General features: G+C 37.7%; 1 protein-coding gene across 10 annotated transcripts in view; it reads right to left on the bottom strand.

Annotated features, from left to right (window-relative positions):
- AKAP7 (A-kinase anchoring protein 7) overlaps positions 1-16,793 on the bottom strand; it is a 141,698-nt gene that overhangs the window by 53,464 nt on the left and 71,441 nt on the right. For all 10 annotated transcript variants that reach the window (XM_070223847.1, XM_023651086.2, XM_023651085.2 and 7 more), the window contains one exon: positions 9,248-9,395. In XM_070223847.1, coding sequence (XP_070079948.1) covers positions 9,248-9,395 — 148 coding nt within the window. The remainder of the gene's footprint in view (positions 1-9,247; positions 9,396-16,793) is intronic.

Here is a 16,793-nt window from a genome sequence, read left to right as displayed (position 1 = left end):
AAGAGGAAGATTGGCAGCAGATATTAGCTCAGGGCTAATCTTCCTCAAAAAAAAAAACCTCCACGACCTTTTCTCTCTCTGAGCCCCTTTCTTTAAGGTCTTCTTCCTTCCTCTACAATCCTTATCTCAGGTAACTAACTTTTTAAGTTTTTAAATGCACCAATGTTAATCACATGCCAATTTAGGAAAAGCATTAAGAAAAATGCAAATCCATAATAACCTGAAATGGGTGTTCTGATGTTAGGAAAGTAAGAATACTGTTGCAATAAGTATTCTAATACAATGAGTATTGCTATTAATATTAATAACTAACATTTTTATAGCACTATATGTCAGGCACTGTGCTAAGCACTTTTAAGACACTAACAAGCATTTTTAGTGTGTTGGAAAAATGTACTCAGACGCAATTAAACAATGTGATGGGCTAGTTGGCCCTACCTTTTGGCAACTGGAAGGGTCTCCCAGCACGAATTTCCTACATCCTAATGGCTGTGTTTAACCGCAGACCCTGCACATCAATCATTTCATTTAGGTAGTTTTTCTTTTTATTTGGAATTCAATATTTGCTTTCAGATTTTCTAAAATACACTTAAAATTGAAGGCTCTACAAATAAACCATGAAATAACGTAAATTATTACTGCATCATTCCACCAGCAATGCTTAATTTGTCAGATAGATAAGCCCATCCCCGCGCCCCGCCTCTGTAATATGGGGGGTTCCTTGGGCAGCTCACAGACATCATAAAGTTTGAACCCGGGCCAACAGATGGTTGTATTTCAAAACAGCCTCAGCCACAGCTGCCCCTTGGTGTTAGCATCCAGATTAATAGCTGATACACCAGTTAAAATATAGTGAGCCATCACGAAGATTAATTCTCTCCCTTATCCTAAAGCTTCTTCTAACTCAAGCAAAGGGAAAGAAATAAGTTAAGATCTCCAACTATCAGTTGCGTTTCATTTTTATTAGGGGCATATCACAATGAAACGGGAAACACTTTCTTATTAGAAGACATGTTTCCACAAAGAAACACTGAAAAAGAAGACAATTAGATTACAAAAAGGAACAAGATCAGCATTTGAAATATAGTATTGGAACACGACCAAGGTTCCACTTTTAAGAACATCATGCTTTCTAGGTAGCAGGACGTTAAGACCCAGTTAAACCAGGAGGTTCTTGGTTTTCTTCTTTTATCCCCAGCACAGCACACTTACCAGTGTACCATTTGAATGATAAACTACATGGTCACTCAACTTCTGTGTCATAAAATACATAATTAAATACCCTGTACTCAGCTTTGATTAAATTACTTGATAATTTTTGAACAGAGAAAATTTTCAACAGCTAAAGTTTTCAAGTGAAAAAAAGAATGTACATTTCTCTCAGATGATATACTGTCTTTTCACTTTTCCCTCTTCTAACATGCTTGAAATAGATTCCTCTTAATCAGTCTAAGTAGAGATGAAATTTTCTTAATCATCTCCCTGTCAGCCTGTGCAAAAGAAAACAAGATAAATATTTTGGTCCTACCCACCACAAAAGAGACATTCCTATATTACACACGATCAATGTCACATCATAATGATTTTTACATGAGTCATTTCATATAGAAATGCTATTGTCCGTCTGGGGTATGTTTGCACTTGTTATATTTTTACCACAGAATGCCTAAATGGAAATTAAAGAGGGAGGGAGAAAAAAATTAAGAAGAGAGGAATCACAGGTTTATATTTTATATAGAGACAGCTGAGTAGCCATGAAAATGAATTTGTTGGAAGAAAAAGTTGGAAATATTGATCGAAATTAAGTTTGAAGAGTTGTCTAAGGATTAAATTTTTTCATGGCTTCCTTGGACCATGAGCTCAAGAAGCAGGTCGTAAGTGTTTAGGCCTCAGGACTTTTTCACACTGTTAAAAATCACTGACAATCTCCCCACCCCCAAGAGCTTTTGTTTATGTTTATCAACATTTTTCAATGTTTATCAATATTTACTGCATTCAAAATTAAAATAGAATTTAAAATTTTTTATTTATTAATTCATTTCAAAATATCAATACACTCCTTATAATAAATAAGTGAAACATTACCATAAATGTTTTTATGTAAAACAACTACATTTTTTAAGTTAAAAAATTTTATAGTTAGAAGAATGACATTTTACATTTTTGTAATTTTCTTTAATGTCTGGCTGAATCAAAGCTTCATCCTCATATCTGATTCTGCATTCGATCTGTTGCAATATGTTGTTTCATTTGAAGTATAAGAAAAATCCAGCCTCACAAAGATATACGGTTGGAAAAGGGAGGAGAATAATGCCTTCTCAGATAACTGTGGATATTCTTCTTTCATAGTATACCCAAACTCAACAAGTTGTAGTCTTAAAGTTTAGTCGTAATGTGGAATCTTAAAACTTATCAATGAACTTTCCATTCTCTTTACAGTCAAATCTTTTGGTCTATCTTGAACTTTTAACGGATCTTTTCTCCATGCGTGTCTTTATTACAACATATATTGGTCATTTAAAAAATATTGATTCATTAAGTTTTGCAGAGCTTCCATATTCTGACATATTTCCTTATGCAATATCAAAAAGACCATATTCATTAATATCGGCCCATTTCATGAGGAAAGTCTCTAAGTATGGATTGCCCAGGAGCGCAAGGAAATTTCTGGGGGTGATGGAGATGTCCACATCTTGATGGTGATAATGGTTTCATAGTGTACACATATGTTAAAAACTCATCAACTTGTACACTTTAAGTATGTGCAGGTTTTGTATATAAGTTATACCTCAGTAAAGTAAAAATAGTATCATAGAGAAAAACAAGCTGGGGAAATGGAGTTCATTCTTCTACCCTGTGCTCTCTACCTTTATGTATAAAATTTTCCATAATAAAAAGCGGGAAACGTCTTTAAGTTTTAAGAAACTGTCAAACTCATGGTCATAGACTAGAGTTTTCCAAAATTCTTATTTTAGAAAATAAGAATATTTTAGAAAATAAGAATTTGCCTGAAAGCTTGAATTTTACCATTAGCAGTAAACAATGTCACTTGTCCTTGATGTGACAGGTTTATTTATTTTCAAGAAAATGTATGCCAAATACCCAAGTGTGAAAAGGAGAGCCTGTCTGTGAGTCATTCGTCAAGAAAAAACAGTGTTCCATGAAAGTGGCTACTGTAGCTTGTAGCCTAACAACAACGCAAGTGCTTTTCCTGCTTCAACACGCAACAGAGTGCTTCCTGCACACTTCTCATTTTTGCTACACAGAATATTAATAAGACACATATGGACACAGATTAGATCCAATTAATAATTCTTACTACTCAGCAAGAACATTCTTAGACAAAATTGGCTTTTTAAAAGAAAATTTTAACTACAACTGCCTTGATTCATACTGACCACACACAGTTTTACCCACCATTGTTTTTGTATAATCTATAAATGTTACCCAGAAGAAAAGGCAAATAATATCTTAGTATTATTATAAAAATAATTTTGCCCTCACAGACCCGTAAAAGTATCACAGGGAAGGGACTAATGAACCACACTTTGAGAACTACTGAACTAAAGCACATTTTAAAAGAATTTAAAACCCAACAAAAGTGTAGCCTTGTGAATTATTAGAACATTAAATCATTCATAAGATAAGCACAGTGAAACACATTTTTCTACAGCAAAAAGTAAATGATTCACACGAGAAAAATAAACATTCAAGTACATAATCTATTGCCGGTAAGTTTCTCCACTAAGTGGACCTTTGAGTGGGCACACGGCATTTAAGCAGTACAAACATTTTCAAACTAAACATTTAAAAAATTTATTATGTATCATTGATCTGACAAAGGTTGATATTTAAGGATTCTAGAAAGCTCAAAGATTTTTGTCCTAGCTATACCTTTCACCCAATGAAGAAAAATTGTCAACTTCCTTCTCCCTCCACCCCTTCCTGACACAACCACCAGTGGGTCAATTACACTGACAGTATTATCTTCCATAAAGACCCTCATGCCTACACACTGAACCTGGGCAAGATCCAGAGCTTCTGGAGCTCTGCCCTGGCCCCTAAGAGTAAAGAAGTATTGAAAATTAGGACACCAAAGTCAGAGCTGAGGGTCTCCCCAGATGCAACCCCAAAAGTCCTTTCCTTTTGGCTGAACCACCACCTAGATACAACGATTGGCAATCCCTGGGTGGACCAGGACAAGCCTTTAAGACTGACAGGATTGGTCTAAGCTGCCCAAGTCTCTGAAGGGTGAGTCTCAAAAAGCAGGAACACTGGGAGAGAATAAATTCATTGACTCAACTCACTCAGAATTCTCATAGTGTTTCAGCCCATAAAGTCTGAGTCTGGTTTCTTGTTGGCCTGACTTGTTTGGCACTGGATACAGACTGAAGTCACTATAGCTGTGACGATTGCAACTTACCTGACTATGACTCTTTTCCTCTTCTGTCACCATATCCTTGCAGACCTGCATGCTTCTAGCTGAGCCAACGGTTGGCCCAACCCTAACCCCTTATCACCTCTGTGCTACAGTCAGAAACTAACTGAACGTCTTATCTTTAGGATCCAATCGTGTGTCACTAAGCTGAGTATTAAACTTCACCCTCTTTTTATCCCACATCTATCTAACTCAGTCTCCTTTATTACATATTCACTGCCTCCCTATGTGTGACTAAGCCCATCTTCTTTCCTACATCCCTCACCAACTCCTCAAACACAAACCTGGCAACCTCCCCCTCTGGAGCTTCCTCAGCTAACCAGATGCAGGCTCAACCACCACGGTCTCTGTGGGGCGCCTCCTGTCACTAATAGTGCCTTCCTGCTGCTTCCCAACCCATTGCTTCCTGTCCCCTGTAAATCATACTTATTGCTCATGGAAAGTATCCTTTCTCTACTATCCATCTATCTGCTCCTCAGCCTCATCCTATTCTTTCCAGGCCCAGCCACTCGTCACACCCACACTTTTCTAGAAGGTAAAATTATAAGCTTCTTCCACTGCGACCTTTCGAAGCCCATTATTGTTATGGACAAAGCCCTACTCATCTATTCTTCCTCCCTCTCCATTTCTCAGACGTAGTCTTAGCTCTCCAGTGCCTCTGTGTCACTCTTAAGGACTATGTCTTATACTTCTCTGTATCTCATGATACCCAAGAAAGAAGTATACACATTGTACACGTTCAATAACGTGTGTAAATTAACGATGAATAATTATTATTAAGCAAAAAAACAGCTGGGATTCCCAGAAAATCATTGTTTCCACCTCTGCTTGCAAAAGTTATAAAGAAATACACTGGCCTGCAAAAAAGCACCTTCTAGACCTTTCCAAATTCCCCCATTGCCTCCTATAAGATATGTCTGACAGGTGAAAGTAAACCAGTGTTCGCAAGCACTAAATTGCTCATCAATCTTACAAAGGGTGTCATTTAGTCGATTACCCTCCCTAAGGAAATATAAATGGAACATAGCTGCCTGGGAAGAATTAATTCACTCAACTCCAGTAAGTAGCTCACAGAGAACAGCTTTCATCACCCTAGGCTATCTGACCCATATTTCATTCCTGTTCCACCAGGAAGAAATGGTTTTTTCCTTTTTTTTTTTTTTTTGGAGGGCGTGAAGATTTGAATTTTAGCTAATTGGTGCTGTTAGGTTTGTAAGGAGTTGCAGCCCAATATTAAGTAGGCATAATATCACCCAAAGTTTTGATTATGAGAGAATTAAAATGTAGTACTTTTTCTTATATCTAAAAATGTGAATGTTGCCTCCATATCCTAGCAAACTCCCTCAACTCTCCACATAAATGTGGACGATGGCAGCAGACGGAGAGGAAAACGCTCAGCCTGGACATGCGCAGCAGGCACAGGTAACAGCAACAGCTGGCAGGGGGCCCAAATTCAGATGCATTCGGGAGCCAAGCAGGTAGGGTCAACAAGTCCAGCAAATTGTATAAGAAGAAGAACAGAGCAAGGAGGGTGATAAAGGGCCAGTGTGCCTACCGCCCGTCCAGGAAATCGCTGCTAGGCAAGAATGTGGGATCAGGTGGCCACACTTCCTCTTGTTCAGAAGGCACCACAAACTCAGACATTTTTTACATAAAATCACCCCAATATTGGCAAGTTATTCAAATTAGAAAAACAAATGAACAAAAAACCCTCTGCCAGTCAAGCACAACATGAAAGGCCGCTAATTTTCCATCGTTGAAACATATACAGTAAGGTTGGTGGGGGGTAAAAAATATTATAAAAATCTGTTCCTAACACTAAATCCCTACTTCACACCCTCTTTTAGTAACTGGATTTCCGCGTTAATCCTCTGTGTCCAAGTAATCATATTAATGAACATACCAGGTCGATTAAAAGCTCAAATGCAACAACAACCAAAAACAAGAAGAAAATAAGAATGAATATGTATCAAATCTTTGGCTTAGAGATGACTTAGTCATAACAATTACAGAAATCACAGGAGACCTTTACTATTTACTTATAATTTAACAAAAATTCAAAACATTTAATATGAAAAATACCTTGTGACCAAAATTAAATGCAAAATAAAACCTGGAAAATATTTGAAGCCAATATAGCAAAGAAGTAATTATCTTTAAAAAAAAGCTCATAAATTGGTAAGAGATACAAGAATAAACTCCAACTCTTTATGGACAAGGATAATTTGCTGTTGCCCGTTCCTAACCCAGCGCAAAGCCTGCGGGACGAGGACTGAGACAGCTGCAAAACCACATGTGGGGTTCCAAGAGGGAAACATGCACAATAAGATGAACTCTGGAAAAAACTTAAAAAGCACCAGAGGAAATCCAGTGTCACAAAAGACCCAACAAATAGAAGAATTCATACCCAAGGAAACAGAAATTTAAAAAATAAGAAAAGAACATAAAAAATTAACTATATTGAAATCCTCCAAGAGATAAATGAAGGAACAGTACCTGTGAGACAAAGAATAGAACAGAAAAATATGAAAAAGAATCAACTGGAAATCTTAGAAGTGAAGCATATAGTCATTGATGATAAAAAAAAAACAAAAAAAGATGCCCTGAATGAGACAGTTGAAAAGAACATCAGTGATTTGGAATCTAGAACTCTCCAAGAATGTGCCATTAACAAATTAAGAGATAGGAAATATGGAAATCAAACAAATTCTCTCCCCAGAAAAATTCACATGTCCCTATATATAAAGTTTTATGAACAATTCCAGGAGGTTCCCAGAGTCCTTGGAACCCAACTTCTACCCTAGAACTCTGACTGCAAACTATCTCATGATCTGAAATCTATCCCACTCTATTAATGCACATAATAAATACTGGTTCAAGGTTCAGGAAACACACACTAAATTTGAGTTAGGATCAAATCAAAGAGAGGCTAAATCAATGTAAACCAATTAAATCTGATCAAGAAATGAAATTGACAAAGATAGTGTCCCAAATCCTGCTAAATATCCTCTGTAACAAAACTCAGGTAAGATCAAAAAACTCCATAGTTATCCATAGCAAATAAAAGAACTCTAATGTGTATTAAAATTAATTATAACAATAATTATTGTTTTACATGCAGATATTATTTTAAAGTTCATATTGGCATCACAAAATGCGACAGAAAAAATAGAGTATTTATAATAGGCAAAACCCCATTTTTTAAAAATAACATTAAAGTCATCGGTGTGGGGATACAAGATCGGCGGAGTTAGAAAGAAGCTAAAATGCTCTAAATTAGAAAAAGGTGAGAGATAAAGAAGCTGCCAGAAAAAGCCAAAGAATTGACTAAAATAAGGGAAATTTTAGAGACTAAGCTGGAAAAGAGCAATAAAAGAGAAAATCCAGTGGCTGGAACCTAGTGATTCGGGGGGAGCTGAGCAGAGCTGCCTCATGGCAGTACAGGTGACGCAAGCTATTCCACAACATCCTCAGTAAAATCTACATATTGCTTGTTTATTTATTTATTTTTTAGTGAGAGAGGCAATGAAGCACTGAGTTCTCTTTCAAGGTTGACCTAAAGTAATTACAGAGAATATATGGAAAGCTAGCCAAAATCTCCGTTACACAAGAAGGGTTAACTTCGCCTTTTAGAATGAACCTAAGCAGGAATGCTTGGCCCTCATCAAAGCTTTGACGGAAGATAGCTCTCTTAGAGATTCTTAAAACATGAAAATTTTCCTTAAAATAGACTTGAAATGCTTTAGAACATAAAGTTCAAATGACATACTGAATATCTTCTGTTTAACATAGCTAAGATCTTTGGAAGGTAAAATGATGACTTCTCTGAAGATCTCTAGTGAGAATTTGGACATAAAATTGGGTCTCTTGAACATTTTTGTAAATGCTTTAATAAAGTGCAGTATTAAGATTCTTTCAGGATGTGCATTTCCACAGGTTTGTTTTCTTCAAGCTGATGGGGACAAAAATTATCTTGGTTGAAGACCTTGAAATATTTAGATACGTGTATTTATCTTCTGTGAGTATTTTCATGTTACTTCAAAAGTATACAAATTGAGTGGTCTTGAAGCTCACAATTTTATAAGAATAGTGCCTGGTTTGAAATAGTAAATTTGAATCACAACAGATCAGGTTCCTTTGAAATACATTCACATCACAAATGATGGGGAATAGCCCTGTTCTGGTTAAAAAAATCTTCATTTGGTGTGTACACTTTCCACTTGGAAACACCATTGTGTATGAGTCTGTCTCATTGCATGCCATCTCCCTGAGAGGTGATGGAGGCATTTATGTATGAATCTTTGTTTCCCCTCAAAACATGTTTTCCTTAGGGAAGAAATTGAAGGACAGGTTTTCAATCTTTGCAGACCACCTGCAAAGGCTTCCTCTTCTCAGAGTGAAACTTTCTGGCCTGGAACATTCTATTCCTGATTAAAAGCAGCAGACATGACAGTGCCTGGTGTGGATGGTGTGGTCATGTAGGCCTTCACTGGAGAAAACGTTTTCTTCATATTCATGAAACAAAATTAAACTGAAATGCATTTTGAATCAACATTTCAAGTCTTCACTGTAATTATATTTCAAGCACAAAAGTATAAAAACTATAGGTACTAAAATCTTGACTGATAAATATGAATACTAAATATGTTCTACAAAATCTTCAATGTATGATTTCCAAAGCATAATATTCAGGAGGATATGTCATTGAGGAAAAAAAAAAGGACAACTAGCCCTAAATATCTGCCAAATAAAAATGATGTTAAAGAAACAAAAAATAAAGATAATAAATAATTTTGAAATGGCACTCACCAATCACAATTGAAGACTCACAGTGATAATAACCATTACTTTGTTTTTTCTTCAGCATGGAGCAAAGATCTATGCGATGTACCACTTCTTCTCCAAATCTGTGACTGATAAATTTTTCATAGAATTCAGGGTCTATTTTTTTCACTCCCTTGAAATGACAAAACAAAATCACATCAATCAGTCATTTCATCTAGGCAGCCAGTTCATATTTATATCACGTTCTTCAAACCTGACATTATGTTTTGGTATACAGTACTGCCTACTGGCATCTGAAAATGGATACCACAGAATTGTTGTAGAGTTGTTTTTAAAGTCTCTGCTTGGGATGAGTTCTATTAATAAAAAGTCATTAAAGAGTGTTGGGTTAAATTTGACAGCATTCAAAACTTCATATACTTTAAGCTTCAGAAATAATAAAGTATATCAACTTGAAGTTTGAGATATCAAGAGCAGAGTAATCATCTCCAACAACAATGGAGAGATGGGTGAACTTTTAAAAAGTGATAAGCATCCTAACATTTTATAGTGTGTAAAAGGTTTCAATAAGATGGATCCAACTGCGAAACTCCTTATGTGAGAATCGTCTGAAAGACAAGTAAAGGTTATCTGAATTGGAGTAGGGTCGGTGGCTCTTCCAGGTTCTTCTCCACCTGCCCCTCCTGACTCTCAGTGCTTTTCAGAGCAGGCAGAGGGCTGCTGGCTGATCCCAGAGGAATGCCCTGGGACACTGCAGGTTCCCAGCACTTGGGAAAGAAGGTCTCCCCTCCCCTTCCTACACAGCGGTCCTTCATGGAGTCTCAGACCCAAAACAGTCTGTAAGATGGCAGCACAGTACTTCACAGGGCAAGGTCACTGGCTGGCCATGTGTGAACTTTTCCTTTTAATTTATAATTTTTTTTATATTACCCTGGCAATACTTGCCATTTGTTAAAAAGTTGAAAATATGAAGAATCTAGAAAAAAGAAAATAAAAATCACTTATGACCCTGCTATTTATGTAGCATACATTAACACTGGGGAGTACATCCTTCAAGTCTTTTACTGTGCATATATATTATTTTCAGAGTATATTTATATATCTTGCTAAAATGTAATTAGAATACATATTTTCCCTTTTTAGTCATGAAAATTTACTACAAAAAAATTTCAGAGATATAAAACCAAAAAAATTAAAATTAAATCACCCCAAACTCGTACTACTATAATTTTGTTATGTATTTTATTTCTCCTTTGCAAAAAAAGCCCTTTCGTCTTTTTTATAGGAATGTGGTCATGCCCTGAATACTGTGATAATCAGCTTTTTCTTTTCATGTAATACGTCACATCAATAAATAATACATAGACGTACAAAACATTTTTATGTCTCCATACTACTCCACTGTATGGAGATACCATAATTTATTCTTCCAATTCTCTACAATTGGACATTTAGGTTGCTCTTGATTTTTAATATTATACTTAACACGTTTTTGTTGATACACGTTTTTGCTCTGTGTCCAAACGGAGCTCCTGATCTTTCCTGACTGCTCCCCTCAGACTTTCCCATCTCAGTCAACAGTCGCTCCATCCTAGCTGATCAGGCGGAGAGCCCTGGGGTCATCCTTGACTCCCCTCTTTCTCTCAGCCCCACCTCCAGTCAAATCGTGGTGCTGTTCCTTCAGAACACATCCAGTCCTCACCAGTCCCTCCTGCCGCAGCCGCCCAGTATTATCCCACAGCTGCCGCTTCTCCCACTTCCGCCTCCTCTACAGCCAGTGAGCCTACGAAACACACATCAGATCAGGCCGCTCCCCTGCTCAAAACACTACACAGGGTCGCCCTTTTCTCCAAGGAAGAGCCAGATGCCCCAGCGCAGCCCAGCCGTGAGGTCCTGCTCTGCCCTCTCGTACTTCTCCGACCCGGTCTCCCGGGTTTCCCCTTCTCCCCTCTCCCGCTCCCTGCCTCCTCGCTCTTCCTTGACCACGTCAGGCACAAGCCCACCTCCAAGCCATTGCCCTGCCTGTTCCCTCTTCCTGATCGTTCTTCCCCCAGAGATGCCCAGGCCCATCTCCCACCTCCTTTCACTCCTTGCTCAAATGGTCCTTTCTTAACAAGGCCTCACCTGACCACCCCTCTTGGTTCCTACTCCTGCCCCAGAGGCAGTCCCCAACCCTCTCTACCCTTCTCTCTGTACCCATTTATGTCTATTTTTCCACAGCACTTACAGTCTTCTAACATACTGTGTAACTTACTTTATTCTGTTTATTTGTCATTGTCTGTCATTCTCCGTCTCTCCCCATTAGACTGTAAGCTCCGCATGGGACAGGATTTTTGCCTGAGTTTTATTCACTGAAATATCCTCAGTGCCGATGACAGTGCTCCACACGGACAGGGCTCGGTAAGTAACTGTCATCAAGGCAAAGGAGGAGAGTTTCAAGAAGAGGATGGCTAACAACATCAAATGCTGTTCATTCACAGTTCAGCAAGAATGAAACCGAGTGGGTTTCCTTTGCTATGGGGAGCAGAACGCCTCGAGAGAGCCGGCAGAGCACAACGCAGAGGGGCAGTCAGAATGTGAGTTCCAACCCTGCCTCTGCCACTTCAGCCATGTGGTTTCACTGCCGTTTCCCCACCTGAAGAAGGAGGTTAGCAAGAGCACCTACCTCAGAGTGTCAGACAGACTAAACAAGCGACTTTATAAAAGTGCTTAAAACACCAAAATACAGTTAATACTAAAATGCGTGTGTGTGTGTGTCTAATTATCATTAGTGAAATTTAGGGAATAATTTTTTTTTAAAGATTTTATTTTTTCCTTTTTCTCCCCAAAGCCCCCTGGTACATAGTTGTATATTCTTCGTTGTGGGTCCTTCTAGTTGTGGCATGTGGGACGCCACCTCAGCATGGCTTTATGAGCAGTACCATGTCCGTGCCCAGGATTCGAACTGATGAAACACTGGGCTGCCTGCAGCAGAGGGCGCGAACTTAACCACTTGGCCACGGGGCTGGCCCCTACGGAATAATTTCAGGAGAGGTGAGATCTCAGAAATTTTTTTTAAAAGTTCTGAGTAAATGGAAACTGACCATTCTTATTTCTCTTTTAAATGATTTTTCATCTGTGTGTGTTGGTGGGCGTGGGGAAGGGTCCTTTAGACCACACAGGAGAATATTAGTGATAACTTAGCAGAAAAAGGGGGGCCTTCAGTTTTCAAGAGACCAGTGCCAGCACTGACTAGCCACTATAATCCCCATTTCAGTTGTGTAAGATGTCATTACTGTTTTAAGATAAGAAATAAGGGAAACATAAGAATCGCTCTAATCTCTTAGGCTAAGTAATTCAATTTTAGCAAAAATTAACACCAACTATTTTGCAAGAATTCTTCACAGATGACTTCCAATAAGAATCTTGAGTTAATTTTTACTAGAGAGTGAAATGGAATTAATTTTTTAACTCAATTTATAGAGAGAGCTGTGGTTCAAAGAGGCATGAGGCCTCAGGAGGCACTAATATTGTATGCCCTGGTCAGAAAACACCTGCAATAATAAAGAACCTAGAAATAGATGGGACTCTGTTTTGTCTGATATATAATATGATTTTCGCTCTCTGAAGAATTTTTGTTTGGCAATATATTTCTTTATTTTTTTTTTCAAGCTCTTTGTCCCATGGCAATATATCTCTTTTCTAGTAAAACCTATCTGAATCAGCCTCGCCATCCAGCTGCAGCAGGTGGTATTTCTCTTTCTTAATAAACAAAAGGACTATTGTTCTAAGAAAATAAATGAGTACATCAAAATTGGGTACCATTTAGGTTAGGCTGAGAAGCCTCCTACTTTCTGAATGAATCCGTTGAGTTGCCAAAATAGTCCCCAGAGACATCATCCTGCAAGGTTATATTTTAAAGCTACAAAGGCTGGGTGACAGCATTATTTCCAGATTTTGGATCCCCAAACTATTCTCTGGTTCCCTTCCTCATAGACTCTTCCCCTGCTACCTTGTCATTTAAAGATCAATAGAGGTCTAACATGTTAGGACAGCTCAAAGAAAATCACAAAAATGGTTAAAGCCAGGAAAGTCAGACCTGTAAAGGCTAAGAGAGTTGGGAATATTTCAAATGTAGAGAAACAATATGGAGGCTGTCTTCAACAAAACCATGCTAAGGGTGTTGCAACCCTGGAATTCTGACTATGCTTGGTGATTGTCTAGTACTGTGTGTGAAAATTATTTTTGCCTTGAACCTGACAGCGCCAGGGTATGTTTTTAAGGCATTCACCTTTACAATTGTACCCAATATAATGGACATATCAATTATGCAACATAACATTGACAGAGAAAATAGGAAGTTAAATACAGGATATCAGACTTTGAAACAATAAATTAGTGGCAAGAAATATCAAACAAAAACCTTTTACAACTATATTAATTAATCACCAGAAATGAGTGATGTTTCACTTCCCTTTAGGCTAGTTTTAGTCACAGTTTAGAGGGAATTATCAGTGATGTTCAAAGCCACATGATAACCTTTGATACAATGGACCATGAAACCCTGAGGAACTTCTCTCTCGGCTGTAACTTGGCACCCAAACAGCCAATACAGAAAAAATGTCATTGAGAGCATGATGAGTATTTTTAGAATCATCGAATGGCTGCATCTGATAAGAAATGGAAATTGTCTACCCAGGAAGCACTCAACATATCAGTTACATTTAGCCAAATGATGTGTATAATCTAATATGCATCAAAGAGGGCTGACTTATATCATTTTGCATCCAATTCTATTTTCAATCTAGGAAGTAAAGAGAGCCACGAAATACCAAAATTCACAGTTAACAATCTGAATGTGAAAATAATTCATTCAAGGTTCGGAAAGATAAAATAGTTATTATTCAACTTTGATTTCTATGACAAAGTTATTGTGATCAGAGGAATGATGAAATGCCAGTTTTATTAAGAAGATTAAGGCTTTTGTATAGTAGAAAATAATTTCTTATCTTGACTTATTACAATAATCACAACTTCCATCATGAAAATATAAACAGGCTGCACCTCAGACAAAGAAACCACGTGTCCTATTGATGCTAAGTTTGACATTCCTGTACCTCTGCTGTGTTTTCCAATAGTTCATTGCTGTGATGCAGTGGTTATAAAAGAAATGTACATTTCCTGTGATAATGACAAAATTCAGAATGTAAATTAAGAGCCAAACCAAACTGGCTTGTCATTTGGGGTATTAGCTGCTAAATAGGAATTGTCATCTTTGACACTCAATTCATAAGTGGAAAAAGGTTACCTATCTTTAGTGATACGATATTGGTTAAAAAGCTAAAATCATTTTTAATAATCACTTTTAATGAAAAGTTTAACTTTCCATGAAAAGTTACATATTGGTGATTAAAAGCTATAAAAATATTATATATTGACATGGGACTTCTCAGGAGCACATCTTACGTTACGATTCTTAATGACCCCTCCATCTCTTGGCCTAACGACATTTTTCGCTATTATTTGCACTATTTAGTTTCCATCTTCCTCCTGGGACAGACTCCTTGATCACCTCCTTGTTAGCTGCTCTTCCGTCAGCCCCTCTTGGTTGAGATAATGGAAGCCTTTCCATTCAGGCTCAGTTCCACCCAAGCCTGTTCTTGACAGGGATGGATAAAGGAGTCTTCACTGCACCAGCCAACGGGCCCTGGAAAGGCCTGGTGACTTCAGATCCAGGCCCAGCGACCCGAGTGAGAACTGCCTGGCAGCCCTCCATCTCCTCTTCCTGCCACTCTGGGTCAGCCTACGGGGCTGGGCTCTGCCAGGGCCCCCTGTCTGGCATGCCCATTTCCTGCCTGGCTGAGCCCCTGACACCTTGCCTCGTGTCTGTTAGTAAATTTAGATAGGAAAAGGAAGAAGTGATGGAAAATAGAAAAGATATTGGTACTTTGCTCATTGTTTTGGACCAATCCGAAAAAATGATGCTTTCTATCATCTCTATAATGACAATAATAAAAAATACTTGTATAGTATTGACTATGTAGAGGCTCTGCTCTCAGAACTTCTATTAACTCACTTAATAATCACAATAACCCTACAAGACTGGTACCACTGTCATCCCCAGATAAGGAAACTGAGTCACAGAGAAATTAGGTCACTTACCAAGGACACACAGCTAGTAAGAGGTAGAGCTTGGTTTCAGATTCAGGATAAGTGGAGAACACAGATAAATTGAAAAGAATAGAAAGATAATATTCAAGCTCTTCACTATTTAAAATATTAAAATTCTAAGAATATTAATCATTCTTAAGATATAATCATATGTACTGTCATATTTCTAAAACCAATGTGAAAATTACTTTGGGAATCCCTAGCATTTTAAAATACCTGCCTTTATATAAAGAACTCTCGCAACTCAACAACAAAACATCAAACAACCCAATCAAAAAATGGGCTGGAGACATGAACAGACATTTCTCCAAAGAAGATATACGGATGGCCAATAGGCACATGAAAAGATGCTCATCATCGCTGATCATCAGGGAAATGCAAATCAAAACTACACTAAGATATCACCTTACACCCGTTAGAATAACAAAAATATCTAAAACTAATAGCAACAAATGTTAGAGAGGTTGCAGAGAAAAAGGAACCCTCATACACTGCTGGTGGGAATGCAAACTGGTGCAGCCACTATGGAAAACAGTATGCAGATTCCTCAAAAAATTAAAAATAGAACTACCATACGATCCAGCCATCCCACTACTGGGTATTTATTCAAAGAGCTTGAAGTCAGCAATCCCAAAAGTCCTATGCACCCCAATGTTTATTGCAGCACCGTTTACAATAGCTAAGACGTGGAAGCAACCTAAGTGTCCAGCAACAGACGAATGGATAAAGAAGATGTGGTACATATATACAATAGAATACTACTCAGCTGCAAAACAGAACAAAATCATTCCATTTGCAATAATATGGATGGACCTTGAGAGAATTATGTTGAGTGAAATAAGCCAGCGAGAGGAGAAGAATCTGTGTATGACTCCACTCATATGAGGAATTTAAAATTATGGACTAAGAACAGTTTAGTGGATACCAGGGGAAAGGTGGGGTGGGCACAAAGGGTGAAGTGGTGCACCTACAACATGACTGACAAACATTAATGTACAATTGAAATTTCACAAGATTGTAATCTATCAATAACTCAATAAAAATAAATAAATAAATAAATAAATAAATAAATAAAATACCTGCCTTTAATATGCCGTATTGCTATTAATAAATCAAGTGATAATTATATGTCCATAGTAAATGAGTTTCATAGAGGGAGGTAAGAATTCACAGATGCTACTTATACACAGAAACAATTATCCAACAATAATCCAGCATTTAGAAAGAACTCTTCTTGTACTGTGAATATCCAAATAATCAAGTAAAATACTGGAGAGATTGTCTGCGTTTTCTAAACCAGTTCTTTATTTGAAAATACGGTATTTCTCAATTCTTCATTTTCCTTTACGCTGGAGCATCTACACAGCTCACCGTGGGGTTATTTAGGTAGACCATGTCCTTAATCTCTCTATTTATAAAC

The sequence above is a fragment of the Equus caballus genome, chromosome 10, assembly GCF_041296265.1.
Source record: "Equus caballus isolate H_3958 breed thoroughbred chromosome 10, TB-T2T, whole genome shotgun sequence".
In the NCBI taxonomy this organism is placed as follows: Eukaryota; Metazoa; Chordata; class Mammalia; order Perissodactyla; family Equidae; genus Equus; species Equus caballus.
This window is presented reverse-complemented; position numbering and strand designations above follow the sequence as displayed.